The sequence below is a fragment of the Aethalodelphis obliquidens genome, unplaced genomic scaffold, assembly GCF_003676395.1.
Source record: "Aethalodelphis obliquidens isolate GAN/ISIS:26980383/991018 unplaced genomic scaffold, ASM367639v1 scaffold122, whole genome shotgun sequence".
In the NCBI taxonomy this organism is placed as follows: Eukaryota; Metazoa; Chordata; class Mammalia; order Artiodactyla; family Delphinidae; genus Aethalodelphis; species Aethalodelphis obliquidens.
This window is the reverse complement of record NW_020838066.1, coordinates 477,483-502,888: the sequence shown is the minus strand read 5'-3', so window position 1 is coordinate 502,888 and position 25,406 is coordinate 477,483. Positions and strand designations below refer to the sequence as shown.

General features: G+C 42.8%; 1 protein-coding gene across 3 annotated transcripts in view; it reads left to right on the top strand.

The window, feature by feature from the left end:
• IPPK (inositol-pentakisphosphate 2-kinase) overlaps positions 1-25,406 on the top strand; it is a 50,185-nt gene that overhangs the window by 21,161 nt on the left and 3,618 nt on the right. For all 3 annotated transcript variants that reach the window (XM_027098325.1, XM_027098324.1, XM_027098326.1), the window contains 6 exons: positions 4,105-4,163; positions 4,599-4,671; positions 8,130-8,409; positions 10,344-10,494; positions 11,237-11,339; positions 23,841-23,920. In XM_027098325.1, coding sequence (XP_026954126.1) covers positions 4,105-4,163; positions 4,599-4,671; positions 8,130-8,409; positions 10,344-10,494; positions 11,237-11,339; positions 23,841-23,920 — 746 coding nt within the window. The remainder of the gene's footprint in view (positions 1-4,104; positions 4,164-4,598; positions 4,672-8,129; positions 8,410-10,343; positions 10,495-11,236; positions 11,340-23,840; positions 23,921-25,406) is intronic.

The following is a 25,406-nucleotide window of genomic DNA, read 5'->3' as shown; positions in this document are numbered from 1 at the left end:
TTGCCATATTTGTTGATCTTTTCAAAGAAACAACTTTTGGTTTTGTTTCTTTTCTCAAATTTTCCCTTTCTATACTCTGCTTCATCTATCTCTGCTCTAATCTACTACTTCTTTCTCTCTGTTTGCATTGGATTTAGTTTGGTCTCTAGTTTTTTAGGGTAGAAAATTAGGTTATTGATTTGAGATCTTTCTTCCTGTTAATATAGGTGTTTACAAGTATAAATTTCTCTCTAAACATTGCTTTCTCTGCCTCCTATAAATTTTGTTATGTTGTATTTTCATTTATCTCAATTTATTTTCTGACTGCTCTTTTGATTTCTTATTTGACTCATTGATGATTAGGAATGTGTTTAGTTTTCATGTATTTGTGAGTTTCTCAAATTTCCTTTTATTATTTGTTTCTAGTTTCATTCCACTGAGTTTGCAGAGTTGTATCTTTTTAAATTTATTGAGACTTGTTTTGTGGTTTAACATATGGTTTCTCCTTGAGAATGTTTCATGTTTACTTGATTAGAATATACTCTGCTGTTGTTGAGTGGAGTGTTCTATAGATATTTGTTAAGTCTAGTTGGTTTATAATGTTGTACAAGTCTTCTACTTCCTTGTTGATATTCTGTCTAGTTGTTCTACCTATTGATTTAACATCTTAACCTAAACAATCTAACTCCATAACAATTCAACTTCAGCAGTATACATAAACTCTACTCCTATATAGCTTTGTTGCCTTCCCGCTCTGTTGTGCTGTTATTGTCATACAAATTACATCGTTATGCATTGTATGCTTGTCAATACAGATTTGTAATAATTGCCTTATGCAGTTATAATAATTGCCTTATGCCATGCAGGGGACATTCTGTCTTTTGAACCAGGTAGAAGAAAAAAGTTACAAACAAAATATATTTATATTATCCTTTATACTTACCTATGTAGTTCCTTTACCCAGTGCCATTTATTTTTTCATGTGGATCTGAGTTACTGTCTAGTTCCCTTTTAGTTCAGCCTGAAGATTTCCCTTTAGTATTTCTTGTAGGGCAGGTTTTCTAGCAACACATTTTTTAAGTTATTGTTTATCTGGCAATGTCTTAATTATTGCTTCATTTGAAAGGATAATTTTATAGGCAAGACTTCTTGGTTGATAGTCTTTTCTTTCAGCACTGTGTATGCCATCCCAGTGCCTCTGGCCTCCATGGTTTTCAGTGAGAAATCAACTGTTAATCTTATGGAGGATCCTTTGTACATCATGAGTCACTTCTCTCTTCCTGCTTTCAAGATTCTCTCTCTCTTTGTCTTTGGACAGTTTTATTATGATGTGTCTAGGTGTGGAACTCTTGGACTTTATCCTAAAATCCACTGATTGTTTCTTCTGCCTACTCAGATCTGCTGTTGAGCCCTTGTGACTTTTTCATTTTAGTTATTGTATTTTTCAATGACAGAATTTCTATTTGGTTCCTTTTTATAATTTCTAGCCTTATTAATATCCCCTGTTTGTTAATACATTGTTTTCCTTGTCTCCTTCAGTTCTTTGTCCTTGGTTTCCTTTAGCTTAAAGCTTATTTAAAATAGTTGAGTTAAAGTCTTTGTCAAGTAAGTCCAATGTATGAATTTCTCAGGGACAGCCTATTGATTGTTTTTTTCCTGGGTGTGGACCATACGTTTTTGTTTCTTTGCATGTCTTGTAATGATTTGTTGAAAACAGGCATTTTAAGTAATATAACGTGACCACTCTGGAAATCAGTTTCTACAACCTTTCTAGGATTTGTTGTTGCTGCTTGTTGTAATTGTTATTGTTTTGTGATTTTTCTTTGCCAAGTTTGAGAAGTCTGTGCTTTGTTGTTTGTGGCCTCTGATGCTCCATTAGCTTAGGTGAGCAGCTAATGGTTTAACAGAGATTTCTTAAATGCCTGATACCATTAAGTCTCCCAGGCATTACTGAGGGGCTCTGTGTGTGTACTGGGGCCTGCCATCAACACTTAGCAGGGCGGTTGCAGCTCTGCCTTAGCCTTCACTTCTGCAGAGCCTCAGATCACCAGAAGGTGGTGGCCTTTTCAGGTCTTTCTGGAGCTTGTGCATGGCCTCCTAGATGCCCAGGATATACTGGAGCTTTTCAAAGCCCTGTGTACATGTCCTTCCTCTGCTTTTTCTTTTTAGTTTTAGGTTAGCCTATTGTTTGCTACAACTGTTAACCAGTATCTCAGGAAGTCATGAAGTTCAACAGTTGCCTCTGAATATTTTTCACAAATGTCCCTGGGGGAAAATGCCCCACCCCTTTTTTTTTTTTTTTGCGGTACGCGGGCCTCTCACTGTTGTGGCCTCTCCCATTGTGGAGCACAGGCTCCGGACACGCAGGCTCAGCGGCCTTGGCTCACGGGCCCAGCCGCTCCGCGGCATGTGGGATCTTCCCAGACCGGGGCACGAACCCGTGTCCCCTGCATCGGCAGGCGGACTCTCAACCACTGCGCCACCAGGGAAGCCCGAAAATGCCCCTTTTGTAGTTGATTAGCTCTGAGTCAAGTAAGTGAAGACAGGAAACCAAGAGACAGGTCAAATAATGACCACTCTCTGGAAATGAGGCTTTGGAGAAGCTCCTACACCATTTAGCCTTCTCCAGTGGCTGCCACACTTCTGTTTTCACTGTGATTGGGGATGTTGGTTTTTAGGGTTCCCTTGGTGCTAGACAGAAGGGGTAAGAATAAGGCATTAAAAGTGCCACATAGCTCACTGTTCTTATTTAGATATGGCCATTTTTCTTGTATAATACTTTCCAGATTGTTGTAAGCCTTAGGTTAATTTTCTGGTTTCTGAAAATTTTGATCCTGACTGTTTTTGCCAGTTTTCCCCTTGCCCTTATGGGGGAGAGAATTTCTAGAGGTCCTTAGTCCATCTTTTCTTTGTGGAGTTATAACTTTCTAGGCTCTTAGGAAAAAGAAGGTATGTGAGCCATTCCCTTTAGGAGATGGTTTTCATTGTTACGATTCATTTTCAACATATATGATGGATTTTTAAGAACTGTTTTTTTTTTTTTTTTGCTATGAAATAATACCTGCTTGTTTAATTGATAAAATATGTAATTTTATGAATTAGGTCTCCTGCCTTCCCAGAGGTAACTCACGTTGTCAGTTTGCATGTCCTTCCAGACTTCTTTCTGTGCCAACAAAAATATACGTGTTATTCAAGTGGAAGTGAGGTGATGCCTTTCCATACACATATTCTCATGTGTGCTCACACGTGCATGTGTGCACACATACACTTTTATAAAGCAAATATGGAGTCTTGCCATAAGTTATTGTTCTGCTAATTGCTTTTTTCACTTAAATAATCCTTGGAGATTGATTGTTGTGTATCCTTCAGGGCTTTTTCAATGCATATTTAGATACATGGCATGTATAGATGCACATATCCTTTTTTTTTTTTAAGCAAAAGTGATTTCATATGCATTGTTCTGCCAATTGCTCTTCCCTTGAATAAATATTGGTGATTTTGAGCTCTGCCTCTTTCTGTTAGTGGCTGCATATTATTTATTCATTCCTTCATTCAACATGTGACTTGCTGTGTCCTGGCCCATACGAGCAGATGTCCTTTGATTTATTTAGTTGTTTCTAGGTCTTGCTGTCACAGTTAGGTCGCAGTGAATCCTTGACCCAGCGATTCCTCATACATTTGCCAAATCAGGGGGCACGCACATTTAAAATTTTGATGGAAACCAGCAAGTTGCCTTTCAAAAGGTTGTACCAATTTATCTCCTCGCTGACAACATGAACTTGCTAGTTGGGTGCACCCTCCCCTTCCTGGATATTATAATTGTAAAGATTTGTTCATCTGATTACCAAAATTCAGCCATGTCATCTTATAAAGGTGCTTGCTGCCGCTTCTCTGCTCATGTGGAGGGGCTGGCAGCTACGTGAGGCTCTCAGAGGAGGGCCGAAATTTCCTGGGGTCACAGTCAAGCCCCCTGCCCCAGCTAGTGATGTGCACTTGGAGGTGGTGTCATCTGCTGGGCCCTTCAGCTGCCTTGGTCATCTCACAGTCACTTGGGTTGTTTTGTGTGTTAGAGTTGGAGTGCTCCCCCAGTCCACTCATTGATACCATGTGGTGGTTTCTTAACAGGTAGCAACTGGGAAGTGGAAGCAGATAAGTAAATATTGTCCCCTTGATCTCTACTCAGGGTAAGTGAACGCTTCTCCTTTGTCCCTAGTGCTGACTTTCTTGGTGGGGGGTGGGAGTGGGCCGCATTCTGTGAGGTGGGGGCTACTTGACTGCAGATAGCCAGGGCCCTGAGCAGGGCCCAGGGTTCTTGCCTAGGGTCAGTGTTGCCTCCATAGGTTCCTGCAGATTACCTGTGGGAGCCAGTGGCTGGGAAGGTATTGCCAGAGGAAGGGGCAGAGAGCAGGGTGGGGATTAGGGGCAGGGATGGGGGTACCTCTGTGAGTAGGGCTGGGGAGAATGCAGCTCCTTAATCTGCAAAGCTCAGAGACCTCGAGTGGCAGCTCTTGGGCATGTCCCCTGAGCCACGGGCAGGTGAATGCAAAGTCTGCTTCTGTCAATAATACTTTCTCTGCAAAGTCTGCTTTAATTCTGTCAATAATACTTTCTCTTTTTAGAAATAAACAGAGAATGTACTTTGCTTTGAAAAGCTTGTTACAGGAGGCACAGAACAACTTAAAGATCTTTAAGGTAAGAGCTGCTTCTGTCTTATGGCACTTTTAGGGTGGGGCCTGTTGGTGTCCGAACTGAGCTGGATGAACCCATGGTGCTTTGGTCCTTTACAGGGCTCTGTGACCTTGCAGACGAGGGCATCTGGGCTGGGGCTGGCTTAGCATGATACTTTGGGTCCTTTTTCCAAGCCTCATTTCATGGGCATGTCATCCTGGGACTCCTGGGATGTGTGCTGGTGACTCCTTGACCACTGGGTGGCCTCGGGCTCCTTTGACACATAGACCCTGACTCTGGTTCTTGGAGAAAGATGGCCCTGACTGCGTCCCAGGAGCCTGTGTGGTTGAGATGGGAACAGGAGCTGGTGCAGGGCATCCTAGAGGGTGGCCACACCTGTGCCTTTCCTCCCGAGTAACTTAGGGAGCTTATAATTTGGGGATCTCCTTGTCAACTAGTGAGTTCTCAGAGTCCTGCATCCTGATCGTGGGAACGGTTCTGCATGCAGAATATTCACCATCTGGCACTGGCACCTTCTGCTTCCTTATTGCCACCTGCTGCCGGCCCCCTGACCAGACTTGCTGAGGCCCTGTGGTCCCCTGGCCTGCTGCTAGCGGGAGGAGGAGGAGAGGCTGAGGGACAGGAGTGTGGAGAGAGGGGGTGCGGGGAGAGGGGAGGAGGGGCCCAGATCTGAAGGAGGGCTTGGTGTGGCCTGTGTTGGAAATGTGTCCCGTGGGATCCCCCTGGCCACCTCCTTTTCTGCTTACCACTGACTGCCCCCAGTCCTGGTTATCTTCTTATTAAGTATGACATATAAGCGAGAGTTTGTGACAGGCTCCAGGTTCACAGGCTCTGGATCTGTGTGGAGTAGCAGGGCTGTTGGGTGTGGACAGCCTTGTGCCCTCTGTGTCCTGCTCCGTGTGGATAGTGCTGTTCTGCACACTGGATGCCCCTCAGAAGTGGGCTCAGAGGAGTTGGGAGGGAAGCCTATTCTTGCCTTGCTTCCCCCCATGGTTCAAAAATCTGGTCAGAATGAATCAACTTTACCTTGTCTGCCTCCACCTTCCCAGATCTAGAAAAAGAGGACATTTTAAAATCAGTTTTTATTTCTAAATCTTATAAAGACTTCAGGAATTGTATATTTAAATCCTAAAGATAAGTTCCCTTTCATCTGGGGATTTATTTGGAACCTATAATGAGGCTGGCATTTTGTCCTAAATGGACCCTTTTCTGACTGCCCCCGCCTAGGCTGGCCCACACTTAAGCTGAGTGGTGAGTCTGGCTTGGCCCCTGGATGAGCTGACCTGTCCTGGGGCCTGGGACCTGGGACTGAGAACCCTGGCTATCTGCTACTTCTGTTGAACTCAGCTGGGGGAAGAAAATCCAGAGGTTGAGATAATAGTTTCAAAAGAGATGGATTAAAAGAAGTGACACGGAATGGCTTTTTAAAATAATCCCCGGAGCAAGTCAGTACATTATTGCAAGTGCCAGCATCCCTCAGGAGCAAGCTCTCTTGGTTCTGAAGCTCACGCCTTCCCTTGTTGTGAAATTCCACGTGGGCCACGGTCGGTGCTGCCACCGTGCTTTCTGTTGTTGGAGCCTTCTCCTTGTCTGTCTGAATGTTGTTCACAGACTCCAAGTCTGTGGCTCTGTCCACTAATACTGGACACTTGTGAGATGTGGGAGACATGCGGGGTTGTCACAGAGCCCAAGACGATAGCTCTCTGCCAAATGTCACATGAGGTGCTTGAGCAACCATATTTGTATATGTAAAATGCCCATCTACCTGGATTCCACACACTGGGGAGAAGAGACCTTCTGTTGTCCAGGGGTCACTCAACTGCTTACGGGCCTGGAGGAGAGAGTTTCACGGTAGGCCAAGGCTGCCCTTGCACTGGACCGCAAACCAAACTCTGGCCCTACCTCCTGGTTGCAACCCATGTTGACTGGTTTTGGCTTGGTACTCCATCTTGGCCTGCTTTCCTCCTGGAAGCTCCTGCTTTTCCTTTGCCTGGCGCACCCTCCTCCCTCTGTAAGGCCATCTCAAGGGTCAGCATGTCTTGTTGGTTTCCCCTGGTCCTTTGGCCAACAGTGGCCACAGTGGTGTTCCCATCTCCCTGGACACCCACATCTGTGAACTCTGATGGTGCTAACCGGGAGCTCCCAGGGGAGGCATCATGCTGCTGAATCCCGGGAACTTGCTGAGGGAGGAATGTCCAGTCCACACTTCTAACTTGGTTGAATTGACCCCCCATCTGCCACCTGGGGGCAGAGCAGGGATCGTCCTCATCGTATTATCTACTACTGCATAACAGCCACTTATCATCTCAGTTTTTGTGGCCAGGAATTAAGGAGCAGCATAGCTGGTTCTGGCTCAGGGTCCCTCTTGGGCTGCATCCCATATGAAGGCTCAGCTGGGGCCAGGGCTCTGCTCCTAGGATGGCGCCGCCACAGCCATTGGCAGAAGGCCTTAGTTCCTGGCCATGTGGGACTCCACGGGGCTGCTCAGTGCGGCTGCTGTGATCTGAGAAGAGAGTCATCAGGACAGAAGCCACAGCATCTTTTATAACTTAATCTTGCTGGGGGTATGCTATTGCTGTGCTCGTATTCTCAGTCACACAGCCCAAACCTCCACAGTGCAGAGAGGACTACAGAGTATGAGTGTCAAGGGATGGGGGCCATTGGGGACCTACCTGGAGGCTGCTGACCATGCTGTCTCACAGACAGGGAAACTAGGGGCAAGGGATTCATCACTCCCCTGGGATTGGCTGATGCTCAGGGTGTGGGGACCAGGATTTCCTTAGGGGTTTTCCTCCTAGATACCACAGACCCCTGTAAAAGTCACAGGGTTGTACCCACTGAGCATCCTTTCATGTAGCCCTGGGAACATTGGTGCCATAAGGAATTTCTTTGCTGGACTTGGTTTTAGAAGGGAGGATGGCCTCAAAGATGAAGATTTCTACACTAGTGATGCTGTTGGCCTTACCCACCCTGGCTGGAGCCTGGCTTAGTCTTTCGCAGAGGACAGAAGCCCTCTGGGATGCTGGCGGCCGATGTCCACACTGGCCGAGAAGTTTGCTCAGGGTCAGATGACACCGTGTGTCCCTCAGTAGCACAGTAGTGTCACTTGGCCTCTTGCGTAACAGGCTAGGGCCTTTGGGAGTTTGTGCTTTGGGCCGAGTTTGCTTGAGCTTGCTAACATCCCAGGTTTTCTGGTCTGAAGGTTTGTATCTCAGACCCAGGGCTCTGATCTTTGGTTCTTGAGAACTTTTCTCCTTTTTCATGTTCCAGTGGGATTTTTCTCTTGGTCAGTGACATGGTACATGAGGGTGGGTTTCCCCAGAGGGCTGCAGTATGCCGAGACCCCAAATGGGGGCATGTAAAATGTCCGGTCCTTTGGCCTGTCTAGTGGATGGGGACGGAGGTGTCTTCCTACTGGCCTGTTGGAGTTGACGTTTCCCTGTTTCTTTCCCTTCCTGAAGAATGGTGAGCTGATTTATGGTTGTAAAGATGCCCGCAGCCCTGTGGCTGACTGGAGTGAACTTGCACACCACCTGAAGCCATTCTTCTTCCCATCCAATGGCCTGGCCAGTGGGCCCCACTGCACAAGGGCCGTGATCCGGGAGCTGGTGCGTGTCATCACACGGGTGCTACTGAGTGGCTCGGACAAGGGCCGGGCGGGCGCCCTCAGGTCGGGGCCTGGGCTGCGGGGCCCACCCGTCTGTGAAGCCAGCCCTTTCAGCAGGAGCCTGCGCTGCCAAGGTAGGCCTGGTGGGTGGGCTGGGTGCAGGGGGAGCAGAGCCTGTGGCATGGCCTGCGAAGGTCCTGCCTGGCCTCACGGAGCTTCTGTGGGAGCAGCCTCAGTCTTGTCAGGGCTCCCCAAAGCTGGGCCTCCCTGTCTCTCAGCCCCAGGTGGGGTTACTGCCTTTCTCATCTCCTATCTGGGTTTATAAGTTGCAGCATACATTTGGGCTATAGGGTTTTCCCTAGATATCGTCCCACACATCTGTGCATCCTCTGTGGTTTGCTGAGTGTTTTCTCTACATTGTCCTGTTCCATCTCATTCCAACCCAGGGGATAGGTTTTCCTTGGCCTTTTTCTTAGATGGGAAGAATTGAGGCCCAGAATGTTGCAGTCCCACAGTGCAAGGCCCTTTAGGGCAGGTGGGTGGCCTCAGTGGGTGGCAGTTTGCAGACAAGTTGTGAACACAGACGTGAGGGACCTGTGGCTCTGGGTGCCTCCTTCTCAAGGCCCCATTCCTCACAGACTTGCTGTGGGCTGACTTTGACTCAGTGGGCATCCAGACTTCAGGGCGATCCGGTGACTGATTTGGGTTTTTGCCATGAATGTTCATGGCCTCCTCGTTTGCCACCTTTGTCGCCTGCTGGTGGCTCCACAACACACTCAAGTATGTGGCATGCGGAGCCATAGCCAGAAGCTTATGTTGAGGGGCCAACCAGGAAGATTCAGATTATTCGGTTTTTGTGCTGATGATCCCTGTGGGTTCTCAGAGCCTCTGAGGATGGCCGTAGGGGTGTGACATAGGAAGATGGTAGCCCTGCTCCTGCGTGGATTTTAGGTGCTACTGTTTTGCCATACAGCTTCCTAAGCACAAATCACCCTTCTTCTGTCCCCCATTTTGCATTTTTCTTAGTACAAATGAATTTTGTGGGTATTTTTCTTGTTGCAAAAGTGATACCTAGTCATTCCAGACAATTTTGGTAAACTTATGCCCATATTTGGGTACTTAACTGCTAAGTAGATGGAACGTGTTTGGAAGGACACACAGATGGACACTGGTCTGAGGCATTGTTGACACCTGTGGACTTTTCTTCCAGACCTTCCCTGCGTATGTACACAGACATAAACCTGACCCATGGGATGTGCAATGTGTTCTACATACTATTTTGTAACCTGATATTTTTGCCTGATTAGTATAAATCTGTATCTGTATCAGCAGTTGTATTTTTTGCAATTTTATTGACCATGAGGTAGATATTCCACTGTATGAATAGCCTATAATTTTAACAAATCCCTTCTAGTTGGGCCTATGCACTTTCACTCTGTCTTACATGACTGAGCATGTTTTGCCAGAGGTGGGGGAGGTCAGAGGTCAGAGTGTCAGAACTGCACATGGCCACAGCTGCTCCCTGTGACTTGGACCCATACTCATATATTTGTTTGTTCATAGGACATGGCTGTTTCTTTGAAGGGTGGGATAAATGGGCTGGGACTCTGTCTCCCCAGCCCTCGAGGTCCCCGGTGCATGGCAGGGGCCCGAGAATGCTCGAGTGTGGAATGGACCTTGTTTCCGCACCATCCCTGCCATGACAGCTCCCTGCTCAGTGTGGTCACTCGTCTCTCAGTACGGGCTGTGGCTCTGGGCTCCACAGATGCAGTCTTGCAGTTTTGGAGATGTCAACATGGTCGTTTTAAATTTTGTGTCTTGTCTTATTTAGACTGAGGGTCATCTCTCTAAATTCAGATCTGGGCTGGTGTGATGGAGGTTGAAGGATGTTGAGAGGAAGGAGAGGCACAGAGTGAGGTGTGGGTCACCTCCCTTTCTTTTGTGCCTGGTCCTGAACGTCTGCTTGTCCCAGCCCCAGCAGCTCCGTGAGGCAGGGTGCGGCCTGTGCCCGCCACCTTCTTTAGTCCTTGACAGTAAACCTCTCATTTTCCCCTGATGTTCTTGGTAGGAAAAAACACCCCGGAGCGCTCAGGGTTACCGAAGGGCTGTCTTCTGTACAAAACCCTCCAGGTGCAGATGTTGGACCTGCTGGACATCGAAGGCCTCTACCCTCTGTACCGGCGGGTTGAGCGGTACCTGGAGGAGTTTCCTGAGGAGAGGTGAGGCCCAGGTCCAGGGCTCCCCTGCCCTTTCTGGGCCCACATGGGGCCCCAGCAGCCCTGAGGGAAAGATGGGGATGAGGGGAGCAGGTCGGCCCAGTGGGAGGACAGCATTGGCCTCCCAGGAGGATGACTCACCCCAGCTACCTCCCCTCCCTGCCCCCAGATGCCAGGCTCGGCCCAGAGATTCAGTGCCATGTGAAGGAGGACCAGGGTCCTGCCAGATCAGTGGTCATTTGCCCATTTCTAGAAAGGAAAAGCACATCTTGTGAACCTGACAACCCTGCATTAGGCAGCTCCATGTCCTGAGTTGGGCTGAGCCTGCAGGGGGCAGTGCTGCTCCACAGCCAGTGAGCCGTGCTCACCCAGCCGCCGCTGGGCTTTGGCCTTCAGGCACTGCCTTGTCCATCTCCTGGCCATCTTGATGGGGGTTGCTAGGGTCCACACCTGTGGCATGTGGTGGAGGCTGGGGCCATTGCCCAGGCCTGGCTTCGCTTCCTCCCTAGCACCCCTTCACTAGCATCTCTTACCTGGACACCATTTGTCATAAACAAGAGATGTTCAGCCTTGGCTCTCCTGGTTCTGGTCTTGCAAGATGCTTCATAACGAAGTTTAGCATCAGGAAGAGATGAATCCATTAATGTTCTTTAAAACCAGATGTATGATTCTTAAACTGCTAACAGTTTAACAAACGATTTCCAGGCAGCTTTGTTATCCTGTTTTTTTGTGCTTTGTCCTTCAGAAAAACATTGCAAATAGATGGGCCTTATGATGAAGCATTTTACCAGAGGCTGCTTGATCTTTCCACTGAGGATGATGGCACAGTGGCTTTTGCACTGACAAAGGTGGGTAGATCCTTCCAGAAACACACTGCATGCTTCTTAGGCTCTTAACACTAACTCGGGGTTTTCCTAAGAAGTGTTTCCCAGTACCTACCCCTGATGGTTAAAGCAGAAAAATTGGGGATTAAAAAAACATGGCTAAAGTTTCCCCCAGATGGACTGGGCCGGGTGGTAATAACGTTACTTAGTTTCTAGGAAGGATTTCCCTGTGTTCACTTGGCTCCAGGCCACCCAGGGCTCAGCCCTCTCTCCACCCTCCCTGTACTGGGGTCCAGGACCTGAGGCCACTGCTCTGTGCTTCCTTCTTAGCAGCCTTAGAACAGGCTAGCGCCAACCATTCCTCTCCTTACAGCCCTCAGTGGGACTCTAGGCCCGGACCCCCCTGTGGTTGTGTGTGGCTGGCTTCCTTCCTCCCCATACCTCAGGCCAAGGGTCACCCTGGGAGAATCTCTTAGGAAAGAGGCCTCATCCCATTCTTTCCGGTTCTGTAAAATCGGAATTCAGGGGCTCCATGAACTTGGATAGGAAAAAAATTACATCTTTGTTTTCACTAACCACTGATTGAAATTAGTGTTTCCTTCCATTATGAATGTGGCAACAACCACTGTGTGGTCAGCAGGACCCCCAACTTTGCCATTTAGAGAAATCAGACGTTTTAATTTCACACTGTAGTTGCTACAGATATCTCATGATATCTTTATATTCTTCACTCCTGAGATTTTGTTATGTAATACTACATAACATATTTGTTTTAAAAAATAGTTCGGTATTTGACATGGTCAAGCCTCTGTTTTTTATTTTCTGCATTTAAAAATGTTATTCTGAGAGGGATCCATAGGCTTCATTGGGCTGTCAAAGGTTTTGCTAAAATGGTTAAGGAACACTGTTCTAGTGGGAGCAAAGTGACAAAAAGGTAGGAACAAAACAGAATGACCTTCTCTACATCCTCTGGGCAGCTGCCCTGGAGCCCTTAGTTTAACTGTCCTGGTCCTGACAATGTGTCTGTGGTTCTCACTTTTAAGAGTCCTCACTCTTGTCCTTGGGTGGGTGCTCCCTCCCTCCCAGGTTGGGTGCTCCCTCTTCTGCAGCTGTTGGGCTTTTGAGGAGGTCCCCTCCAAAGCCAAGGGCCCTGAGGGAATTAGCTGAGGTGCTTGGGCATAGAGCTGTCCTCAAGGTGGGGAGAGACCCAAAAGGGGGCCTCTATCGGAATAGAGTGACGGACTGCCCTGCATTGTCTGCAACTTGGGTACATTGATTTAGTAATAAGTATCAGTATTCCATTTTTCAAGAGAAGAAGCATAGGACTTTACTTCCTTTTTTACACATTTCTATATTTTTCAAAATTGTAATAAATAAGCATGGATTACTTTTTAATTTTATTGCAATTTTTAAACCTCATATGTAAACATAATCTTGTAAGAGATTCAAGCAATCATTACACAACTATCAGAATGACTAAAATAGTAACATTGAAATAACACTGAATGCTGGTGCAGAGAAACTAGATTTGCAGAGCTAAACATGCATGTGCCCTATAACCCAGCACCTGCACTCCTGGGTATTTGTCACAGAGAAGGGAAGACTCAGGCTCACCCAAAACCCTGTACAGGAGTGTTCATAGCAGCTTTATTTGCGATAGCTAGAAGCTGGGCACAACTCAAGTGTCTGTCAACAGGTGGCCTACAACAGCTTACGTAAACTGGAACCGTTGAGCAGTAAAAAGGAACGAAATCTCAATACACACAACAACCTGGGTGAATCTTCAGAGAAATGTGCTGAGTGACAAAAGCCAGTCCCAAAAGATCACACACTATGATTCTGTTTAAATGACATTCTTGAAATGACAAAGATGAATGGTTGCTGTGGGATGGGGAGGAGGTGGAAGGAAGGGGGTGTGGTTATAAAAGGTCGACACAGAGGGATCTTCTGGTGATGGAACTGCTCTGTATTTTAACTGTGGTGGTAGATGCATCAACCTACATGTGTGATAAAATACACATACACAACACACAGGACTACATGTAAAACTTGGGAGATTGGAATAAGATGATGGAGTGTATCAATGTCACTATCCTGGCTGTGATATTATACTATATAGTTTTGCAAGATGTCACCATTGGGGGAGACTGGGTAAAGGGCACTCAGGATCACCTGCATGTGAACCTACAGTTATCTCAGAACAAATAATTTAATGAAAAATATTCAAGCAGTGAGTATATTGTCCGGGAAGATCCCATAGGCCGCGGAGCGTCTGGGCCCGTGAGCCATGGCTGCTGAGCCTGCGCATCCGGAGCCTGTGCTCTGCAACGGGAGAGGCCACAGCAGTGAGAGGCCTGCGTACCGCCAAAAAAAAAAAAAAAAAAATGTGATGTTATTCCTGCGCAAGCAATAGGTGTCCACTGTTAACAGTATGTATCTTTTCAGAACTTCACACTAACACTCACACACACACTCACTCATACCATTTGGGGGATTATCCACATTATACGTGTTCTTCACTAGCTTGCATTTAACCTAACATGGCTTGAAGTCTGTCTGTGTTGGAATATAAGGGTCTGCCTCTTTTTTGTTTTAGGGATTTAGGTTCTGTTAGTTGGAATCTGAAGAAGGTGGAAGTGAAGCTGAAGCTGGGGGAGCAGGTTGAGAATATTCCTAGGCTACAGACTATTGAAAGTTCTTTCATGAATACTGTTTATCTAATTGAGCTTTGTACCTCTGATGAAATGAGAGAGGTGCGAATATTGTATTTATTTCGAAGCTCAGGAGACTGCAGCCCAGTGTAATTCTTGCTTTCTGACTATCGTTTAGTATTCTATAATGGGAGTCAGCAAACTTTTTCTATAAAGGGCCAGACACCACAGCTTTCATCCCAATCTGGAAAACTGATACTGGTGCACAATGGCTTGGAATGGGCTGCAAGGGCCCATACGGTGATTGCTATGGGCAAGGCACAGGAGTCTTATCTGGAAGGTAGAGGAGGGTGTATCCAGGGGGTCTGGTTTGGGGTTGACAAAATGTGTTTAGGGCTTCTTTCCAAGTTCTGCTTTTACATGATCTCTGGACCCCTAAACTGATGGTTCTCAGTCCTAGCAGATCCAACACTCTTTTTCTATAGCAAATACTGTAACTCCCCCTTTACTATCTTGAAATGAAATTCATAGATAATATAACCTACCTAAACACATCTTAACTGTAATATAGATTTTTTTTGTTGTTTTTTTTGCGGTACACAGGCCTCTCACTGTTGTGGCCTCTCCCGTTGCGGAGCACAGGCTCCAGACGCGCAGGCTCAGCGGCCATGGCTCACGGGCCCAGCTGCTCCGCGGCATGTGGGATCTTCCCGGACCGGGAACGAACCCCTGTCCCCTGCATCGGCAGGCGGACTCTCAACCACTGCGCCACCAGGGAAGCCCCTGTAATATAGTTTTAACTGTAATATAAATGGGGAGGAAAAAAAAGGCAAGTATTTTGTCATAAAATAACATGTATTTAAATTAAAAAAAAAAAAGGCAGGGGTGGCAGAGAGTAAATGCTTTAGGCTTTGGCCATCTGGTCTCTGTTGTAGCTACTTAGCTCTGCCATCATAGCTCAGAAGCAGCCAGAGACAAATATAAATGAGCATGGCTGCGTTCTAGTAAACCTTTATTTACAAAAACAGGTGGCAGGCTGGATTTTGCCCCTGGCCTGTAGTTTGCTAACTTCTGTTCACTTTTGCTTGTTAGTTTTTATATTCATTTTTTTCTCTGTTGGTTTGGGAGTTAGACATTCTGCTACTGTCATTTTTCTGGTTACTTGTTCAATTTGACCATGCATATTTAAAGACTAAAATTAATAATTTAACCCCCACTCCCACCCCAACACCTGCCACACAGATATATAATATTGGGTTGGCCAAAAAGTTCATCTGGGATACTTTAATTCCAGTTATCGCTCCCAATTTATATGCAGTTATTGTCATATAAGTTTTTGTCATATAACTTTTCTTGGGCGTATACCTAGGAGTGGAGCTGCTGGGTCAAGTGGTAACTTATGTTTAACTTTTTCAGGAACTGCCAGACTGTTTTCCAAAATGGCTGTACCATTTTACATTCCCACCAGCAGTGTACAGGATTCCAGTTTCTCCATATCTTTTACAGAACTTGTTACCTGACCTCTATTTGTCTTATTCTGTTTTTTTTTTTAAAAAATCACAATTTACAGTATTAGTTTTTACAGGTGTTTGTTTAGATCTACCACGTTTACCCATATCTTTGCTTAACATTCTTATATCTCAGATCTTTCCTCTTTTTCCTATAAAAGTTTTATTGTGATATGTTACATACCATACAATTTACCTGCTTAAAGTATGCCATTTGGTGGTTTTTACTATATTCACAGATATGTGTAAGCAGCATCACAGTCAATTTTAGAACATTTTCATCACCTAAAAAAAATTCTGTACCCTTTAGCCATCATCTCCTTATCTCTTCATCCCCAACAGCCCTAAGCAACTACTAATCTACTTAAAAAAATTAATTAATTTATTTTTGGCTGCATTGGGTCTTTGTTGCTGTGCACGGGCTTTCTCTAGTTGTGGTGAGCGGGGGCTACTCTTTGTTGTGGTGCACAGGCTTCTCATTGCGGTGGCTTCTCTTGCTGCGGATCACGGGCTCTAGGAGCGCAGGTTTCAGTATTTGTGGTGCGTGGGCTCAGTAGTTGTGGCTCGCAGGCTCTAGAGCACAGGCTCAGTAGTTGTGGCACACGGGCTTAGTTGCTTTGCAGCATGTGGGATCTTCCTGGACCAGGGCTAGAACCCATGTCCCCTGCATTGGCAGGTGGATTCTTAACCACTGCGCCACCAGGGAAGCCCCCTAATCTAATTTTTATCTCTATAGATTTGCCTATTCCAGATATTGCATATGAATGGAATCATTCAATAGGTGGTCCTTTATGACTGGCTTCTTGCACTTTAGCATAATATTTGCAGGGTTCATGTGTATTGTAGCAGGTATCAATACTTCATTTCTTTTTATGACTGAATAATATTCCATTGTATAGATATACTGTATTTTGTTTATCCATTCATCAGTTTGATGAGCATTTGGGTAGTTTTCACTTTTTGGCTGTTATGAATAATGTTGCTATAAATATGTGTATAAATTCTTCTGTGGACATATTTTTACTTTTCTTGGGCATATACCTAGGAGTGGAGCTCAGGAGCTCAGGAATTTCAGGAACTGCCAGACTGTTTTCCAAATGGCTGTACCATTTTACATTCCCACCAGCAGTGTACAGGTTTCCAGTTTCTCCATATCTTTGACAACACTTGTTACCTGCCCTTTTGTTTTTAGCCATCCTGGTGGGTATGAAATGGTATCTCATTGTGGTTTTGATTTGCATTTCTGTGAAGACTAAGAGCATTTTTTAATGTGCTTATTGCCCATTTGTATATTTTCTTTGGAGAAATACCTATTCAGGTCCTTTGATCACTTTTTAATTATGTTATTTGTTTCATTGTTGAGTTGTAGGGGTTCTGTATATTGTGGATAGTAAGCCCTTAACAGATATATGATTTGCAAATATATTCTGTCAGAGACCTTTTCACTTTTTTGATAATGTTCTTTGTTGTAAAATATTTGCAATTTAAAAACTTTACTTGTAAAAAAAAAAAATAAAAATAAAAACTTTACTTGTTCATTTGAAATATAGTTGATGTACAATATTATGTTAGTTTCAGGTATACTACATAGTGATTTGACATTGCATACATTATGATATGATTACCATGATAAATCTAGTAACCATCTGTCCCCATACACAAAAAAGTTTTTAACTTTGATGAGGTCCAGTTTGTCTGTTTTCTCTTTTGTTGTTTGTGCTTTTGGTGTCATATCTAAGAATTCATTGCTAAATCCAAAGTCATGAATATTTTCCCCTGTTTCTTCAAAGAGTTTTAGCTCTTAAATTTAGTTCTTTGATCCATTTTGAGTTAATTTTTATATATGATTTGAGGTAGAGATCCAACTTCATTCTTTGTATGTGGATATATAGTTGTCCCAGCACCATTTGTTGAAGAGACTATTTTTTCCCATAAATGTATGGGTTTATTTCTGGATAGTCAATTGTGTGCCATTGATATATATGTCTATACTTAATGCTTGTACCCTGCCTTGATTACTGTTGCTTTTTAGTAAGTTTTGAAATTGTTCTTTTGCAAGATTGTTCTGGCTATTAGGAGCCCCTTGTAATTTCATTATGAATTTTAGAATCAGCTTGCCAAGTGCTACAAGGAAGCCAGCAGAGATTGTGATAGGGATTGTTGTGAATCTGCAGATTGCTTGCATATGGCCATCTTTATAATAGTAAGTCTTCCAGTTCGTTAACATGGGATGCTGTTCCATTTATTCAGATCTTTGTTTTTCTTTCAACAGTCTTTTCAGAGATACATTTTGTACTTTGTTAAGTTTATCCCTGAGTGTTTTCTTTTTGCTGTTGTAAATGAAGTTGTTTTCTTAATTCCATTTTTAGATTGATCATTGCAAGTGTATAGAAATATAATTTGTTTTTGTATATTGATCTTATAGCTTACAACCTTGCTGAATTTATTAGTTCTAATAGTTTTTTACTGAATTTCTTAGGATTTTCTCTATATAAGATCATTTAGAGATAGTTTTACTTCTTCCTTTCCAGTTTGGTTGCCTTTTATGTCTTTTTCTTGCATAACAGCCCTTGGCTAGAACCTTTAGTGCGATGCTAAATGCAAGAACAGACCTGTCTGATTTGTTTCCGGTCTTATTGGGACAGCATTCAGTCTTTCATCATTATGTGTAATGTTAGCTTTGGGCTTTTCGTAGCTATCCTTTATTGGGTTGAAGAAGTTCCCTTCTTTTCTTAAATTGTTGAATGTTTTTATCATGAAAGGATGTTGGATTTTGTCAGATGTCTTTTCTGCATTGATTGATATTTATTATCATGTGTTTTGTTTTTCTATAGATATGACATATTAATTTATTTTTGGATGTTAAAACCAACCTTGCATTCCTGGGATAAACCCCACTTGGTCTATGATTCTTCTTATATATTGCTGGATTCAATTTGCTATAATATTGTTGAGGCTTTTTGTGTCCATTCTCATAAGAGGTATTGGTCTGTAATACTGGCCTTGTCGAATGAGTTGGGAAGTATTTCAGCCTCTTTTTTTTGGAAATGTTTGAGAAGGACTGATGGTAATTCTTCTTTAAATATTGATATTTGATAGAATTCACCAGTGAAGCCATCTGGGTCTGGGCTTTTCTTTGTAGGTAGTGTTTTGATACCCAGTTAAGTCTCTTTACTTGGTATAGAAAATTGTGCTATTTCTTCTTGAGTCAGTTTTTGTAGTTTGTACCTTTTTAGGAATTTTTCCATTTTATCTAAGTTGTCTAATTTATTGGCCTACAGTTGTTTACAGTTTTCCTCTTCTTCTTGAAGTATATCTTATAGAAGTTACTTTAGTGAATGTCTTTTGGTAAATTCTCTTTGTATCTGTTTATCTGGATATATTTATATTTTGTCATAGTTTTGAAAGGTAATTTTTTCTAGGTACAAAGAAGAGGTTGATTATTTTTTATTAGCATTTAACCATTTTATGCAACATTATCTGACTGTGGATGTTTCTGCTGAGATGTTTTCTGTCAGTCTAACTGTCCTTCCTCAGGAGGTGATTATTTTCTCTATGGTTGCTTTTAAAGTCTCCTCTTTTTAGATTTGACATTTTAGTGCAATGTGATTAGGTGTGGTGTACTTTTAATTTATTCTGCTTGGTGTATGTTGTGCTTTCTCTATTTGTGGATGTGTCTTTTATTAGTTCTGGAAAATCCTCAACCATTTTCTCTTCACATATTTTCTCTTCTCCATTACCCTATTCTCTTCTTCTGGGACTCTAATTAGATATATATATCAGACCTCATTTTTATCATTTTCTTCAGTTCTACCTTCCCATTCACTGATTCTTTCTTCACCTGTGTCTAATCTGTTCATTCATTTGTTCAATGAGTTTTCCACTTCATTAGTTATATTTTTAATTTCTCTCAAAGTTCCGTGTGGCTCATTTTCATATCTGTTTGGTATTTTTGATAGTTCCTTGTTGCTTGCCCTCTTTTAAATTCCATCTTTTATTTCTTTAAACAATTTATGAATAGTTGTTTTATATTTCTGTATCTAAGTTACAGTAAAATTTTGGAGGTAAAAAATCTCTTGTTATTTTACTGACTCATCCTTGCTTGGGTTTTTAATTATGTATGATTGTGAGCTCATATTTGTTTGATTTTGATCTATGAGAATCTCGGGGACCTAAATAGGGGATGCTTTCCTCCAGAGGAAATATGGATTCTTGACTTAAGGGAGAAGTCTCAGGTTTAGACCCTGTACTCCATGGCTTATTCCTAGAAACCATGCCTGCACTGACATTGCCTACAGGGCAGCTTAGCCTTCCAATTGCTCCTTGCTCAAAACTCTAGTTTCAGCTCCTGTGGGAGTGAGTGTGAGAAGAGGGGATTGGGTTGGGGATTTCCTTTACCTTCTGCAAGCCTAGCAGTGCATTAAAAGTGTTAACAGGGATATCATTGTTTTGTAGGAGGTGCCTTGGAAGTTCTCCATACACCTAAAAGTGTTGTTCTCCTTAATATGGTCATATAATTAATTGTCATTTATTTGGGTGTTATCTTTAATTTGTTACTGTTAAAAATGTTTACATTCACATTTTTGTACTTTAACCCTTGTGCACTTAAGCATATCTTCCAGAGTGATTCTTAGAAGTTAAATTGCTAGATTTATTTTTTATAGATTGTCATATTGTCCTCCTGAAAAGATTTTGCCAATTTATATTCCTTCTTGTAACAGTCGAGGGTCCTGTTTCCCACATGCCCTCTAAATTACTTGATATTTCTAGTATTTAAAAGTTTAACTTTAATTTTCTAAGCTTTTGTTTCATTAACCATTTGTAATGTTGAAATACAGCACATATAGAAAAGTGCACAGAAAGAGGTAAAGCTCAATGATTTGTCATAAAGAAAACCCTTGGAGAACTACCAGTTAGGTCTGAATATGGAACACTGGCAGCTAATTAGAATCCCTGTTGGTTTCCTGTACAGTTATTCCTCTTGCCTTTCTCCCTCAAGTTAACTATTGTATTGACTTACATACCTATAGTTTAGTTGTTTTTGAACTTTATTATTACAGAATCATGCATATATCTCGTGTCTTGTTTTTTTTTATGTTCTATATAACATGTATAAGATTTACTCATGTTATTGCATGCATTTCCATATTTTCAGTGCTTTGTAGTGATCTATTTAAATGGATATCACCCATTCTACTGTTGATGGATATTTGAGTTGCTCCCAGTTTTGACCATTATGAATAAAGTTTCTGCAAAACATTCTTGTACAGATCTCTTAGTGTACATGCACATATGTTTCTCTTGGGTATATTCCTAGGAGTGGAATTTCTGGGTCAGAGGTGTGAGCATATTTAGCTTTAGTAGGTACTATGAAATAGTTTTACCTGTTTATATTCCCTACAACAGGCTAGGGTAGTTCAACAGACTAGGGGGTTCCTGTGGCCCCATACCCTCTCTGCCACTGGGTTGTGGGTCTTTTAAATTTTAGCCATTCTAGTGAATGTGTAACGGTAGCTTATTGTGGTAATGAGATTCAACACCTTTTCATATGTTTATTGGCCATTTATATTTTCTTTTCCATGAGGGACCTATTTAAGTCTCTTGCCCAGTTTTTTGTATGGTTGTCTGTCTTTTTCTTATTAGTTTGAAGGAAATCTTTATGTATTCTGGATAGATGCTCATTGTCAGATATGTGTGCTACAGATATCTTCTTCCACTTGCCGTTTTACTCTCTTAATAAAGTCATTTTCAGAAGGGGAGGTCATAATTTTAAGGTCATTTAATTTACATCTTTTTCCTTCTTTAGCAGTCTTTAAGTTTTATCTACCTTAAAGTCACACAGATATTTTAGAAACTTTGTTTTGCCTTTCACATTTGGTGGGTACCTTCTGCAATTGATTTTTGGTATGGCATGAGGTAAGGTTTTATTTTCATATGCGGTTGTCCTAGAATCATAGGAATTGTCCTGATCACTCTAGAGTCATAATGAATCTTGATACCCAGTAGAGTAAATCCTTCTACTTTCTTCAGGAATGTCTTCTTTTAATTAATGCCTTGGCTCTTCTTGACCTTTTGCTTATCTGTACAAATCTTAGAATCAACTTGTTCAAAAAAAGAAACAGACTCACAGATAACAGAGAATAAATGAGTGGTTATCACTGGGGAGAGGGATGAGGGAGAGGCAAGATAGGGGTTGGGGATTAAGAGGTACAAATTACTATGTATAAAATAAATAAGCTACAAGGGTATATTGTACAACACAGGGAATATAGCTAATAGTTAATAATAGTTATAAATGGTGTATAACTTTAAAAAGTTGCGACTCACTGTGTTGTACACCTGAAGCTTATATAATATTGTACATCAGTATACCTAAAAAAAAAATTTTTTTTTAAAGAATGAACTTTGTTCAGTTCTACAAGGAAAAGCAACAACAGACCTTTTGGGATTTTGATTGATTTGGCATTAAAATGATGACAAGAGTTGACATCCATACAATATTAAGGCTTCCAACATGGGCGTTTTCTTTTTATTAGGTGTTATTTAAAGTCTGATAAAACATTTTATGATTGTCTTTAGAGAGATCTTATATTTTATTAGATATATTCCTAGATATTTGATGGTTTTAGATATAGATGGTATCTATGTGGATATATAGGAATGTAATTGATTTTTCTACTTTGACCTCTTTATCTGTCAACCTTGTTGAAGTCACTTACTAATTCTAACAATCTATAGCTTCTGTTGGATTTTCATTATATATAATATATATATGATTATATACAATCATATTGTTTGTGAATTTGATTTTTTTTCTTTCCGATCCTTATACTTTTCACTTATCTATTTTGTTTTGCCTAACTACATAGTTAATTTTTGTTCCCACTCTCAAAGGGAAAGTATTTACCATTAAGTAAATTGCTTGCTGTAGGTTTTTTTGGGTGTTGCTTAGTTTATTTTTAAAATAAATAACCATTATCAAATTAAGGAAGCTCCCTTCTATTCCTGATTTGTTAAGAGTTTTTATCAGGAGTGGGTGTTGAGTTTTTCAATGCTTTTTCTGTTTCTGTTGAGAAGATCATGTGACTTTTCTCCTATTTTCTTTTAATGTGATTACAGGTATACCTCAGAGATATTGTGGGTTTGGTTCCAGACCACCACAATAAAGCAAATATCTTAATAAAGCGAGTTACATGAATTTTTTGGTTTCCCAGTGCATATCAAAGTTATGTTTACACTATATTAAGTGCACAATAGTATTATGTCTTAAAAAATGTATATACATTAATTAAAAAATATTTCATTGCTAAAATATGCTGACCATCACCTGAGCCTTCAGCAAGTAATCTTTTTGCTGGCAGAGGGTCTTGCCTCGATGTTCATGGCTAATGACTGATCAGGGTAGTGGTCAGGGTGGTGGCTGCTGGAGGTTGGTGTGGCCATGGCAATTTCTTAAAATAAGATACCAGTGAAGTTTAACACATTGGTTAACTCTTCCTTCCATGAATGATTTATCTGAAGTATGAAATGCTCTTTGAAAGCACTTTACCCACAGCAGAACTTCTTTCAAAATTGGAGTCAGTCCTCTCAAACTCTGCTGCTGCTTTATCAACTAAGTTTACATCATATTCTCAATTCTCTGTCATTACAGCAATCTTAGCAGCATCTTCACTAGTAGATTCCATCTCAAGAAACCACTTTCTTTTTGCTCATCCAGAAGAAGCAAGTCCTCATCCAGTAAAATTTGCTCATAAGATTGCAGCAATTCAGTCACATCTTTGACTTCAGAGTTGAAACACCTGGGTTTGAGTCTAGCCTAGCAGTGCAGAGTGGACAGGTCATTCTATGTCTGTTTCCTTATCCATAAACTGGGACACTAGCAGTGCCTGCCTGTGGGGTTGCTGTGGGGATGAAGTGAGTTAACACACAGTTGGTGATCCCTCTGTTTGCAGTGTCATTCATGGAAGCTGCATGACATTCTAGTGTGCTATGTGATCTGGGGACACTTCGTTGCTCTAAGCAGGGCCTTGGTATGTGTCTGTATGCCGGTATCTTGAGGTATAGAGTGATATGCTCAGTGCTTTCAGTGTGGCTAGCACATCAATAGCTGACGCCACTTACTGCTTTTTCTTCCAAGGTGGGCTGTGATTGTCTTGCCGAAGACAAGCCCTAGGTCCCAGGTTTTGGAATCAGGGTCCATACACTGCCTGCAGTGAGAGGTCAGAGGGCAGCACTGGCCTCTAATGAGCTCTTTGGGACTGGGTCTTCCTAACCTACCCCCAGGTCTGGGACCAGTTCTTGGACCTCTCCAGTGGGGAAGGGTGTGTGTGGCAATGCCATGGAGCTGACCTCTCCTTCCCCTGCAGGTTCAGCAGTACCGGGTCGCCATGACTGCGAAAGACTGCTCCATCATGATCGCACTCTCTCCTTGTCTGCAGGATGCAAGGTGAGGCACTTGCTACTGTGTCATGTGTCCTTGGTCTAGCAGAGTTTTGTGGATTGGCAAGAGAGTTGGTGTCCCTATATTTAGAGAGGCTCTGGCAGGATCATGTTTATTAACAGAGGCCAATTTCCAAGGCCTACTCGATATCATGGGGATTATTAACTCTTGCTCTTTAGAAGTTTGTAATACAGTCAAAAAGACATTATTGAGAATAATTTTAAAAGCTTGTTCATTCAAGTTTACTATTATTTTCTAAGACAATATCTCAAGGGCTTGGATACTGTGGTCCAAATTCCTTTCTCTCAAAGAAAACCCCAAGCTACCATCATGGCTCAGAGGCCCAAGAAGCTGTAGGTTCCTGTGGGCCTTATTTTTCCTCCTTTTACCAGGTCCTGATGTGCCGACCTTTATAGTCATTTCAAAGCCTTTAAAACAACATTCCATTGTTCTGCTTCCTCTTTGCAGCATCTTCTCCTGGACATCATTATCCAGTCCCCTCTCTGCCTTTTTTAGGAATTCAGGATGAACCTGATAATCTTCTCTCAGTGATTAGATGGCATCTTCAGCATTGATCTTCAGGGTGCCAAACCCCACACACAGTTTTGCAGAATGTTTCACAATCATCTGATGTGTTTTCCTGGGTCAAGATGATCTCGTCACTGGCTGCCAGCCAACGGTTTTTCCGATGCTTTTGAACTAAACATTCCCAGAAGTCCTGCTTCTTGGCAGGCACAGAATTGTCCACTTTCTGATAGGAAACACAGAGGGACATTTATAGGGCGTAACTGAAATATTTTAAAAAAAAAAAGGTTGTTCTATTTAGTTGAAAACTCTCATTATCCCCTAAGAAAATGCCCCCAGTGGTTAGTGACAGGAATCCGTTTGGATTAAGCAGTGTTGTTAGATGAGAGAAAACCACACAGATGTGATTATCTATTGCCCTTCCTGAAGCAAGGATGCAGTCAGGATACAGAAATGTGAGGGGCTGAGGGCCAGGAGTCCTGACACCCTTGACCAGCTGCTCAGCAGAAACCGACATGGTGGGAGAGGAGCGGGGACACGTGTCTAGAAACTGAGCCGTGTGATCACCAGTGTCATCCCCAGGGCAGAGAAGCATTTCAGGTGTCAGGAACGTCAGGCCTGGGCTCACTGGAAGCTTGAGGTCAGCAAACGGTCAGACTCTCCTCAGCAGTGGCTTTTGGGCCGTGCTCCCACCAGCCTCTGCGTGATGGACTCCTCTCTTTATTCATGTCATCTTATTGGGTGTTGGTTCTGATGTGATGTGAGGTATCCTATAAAATTGAGGGCCAGATGTTCACTGTCCCAGCCCCGCTGTGTGGAGCTTGGGTTTCAGGCCCTGAGACTGAGACTCAGAAGCAAGACCTTAATTTGTACCCATGTTCTCTGCTGTTCAGGAGGGAGTAGCTAAGACCCCAGCAAATGAGCCAGGGATTCGTTTTTCCTGTAAATAGTATTTCTGAGCAGGAAT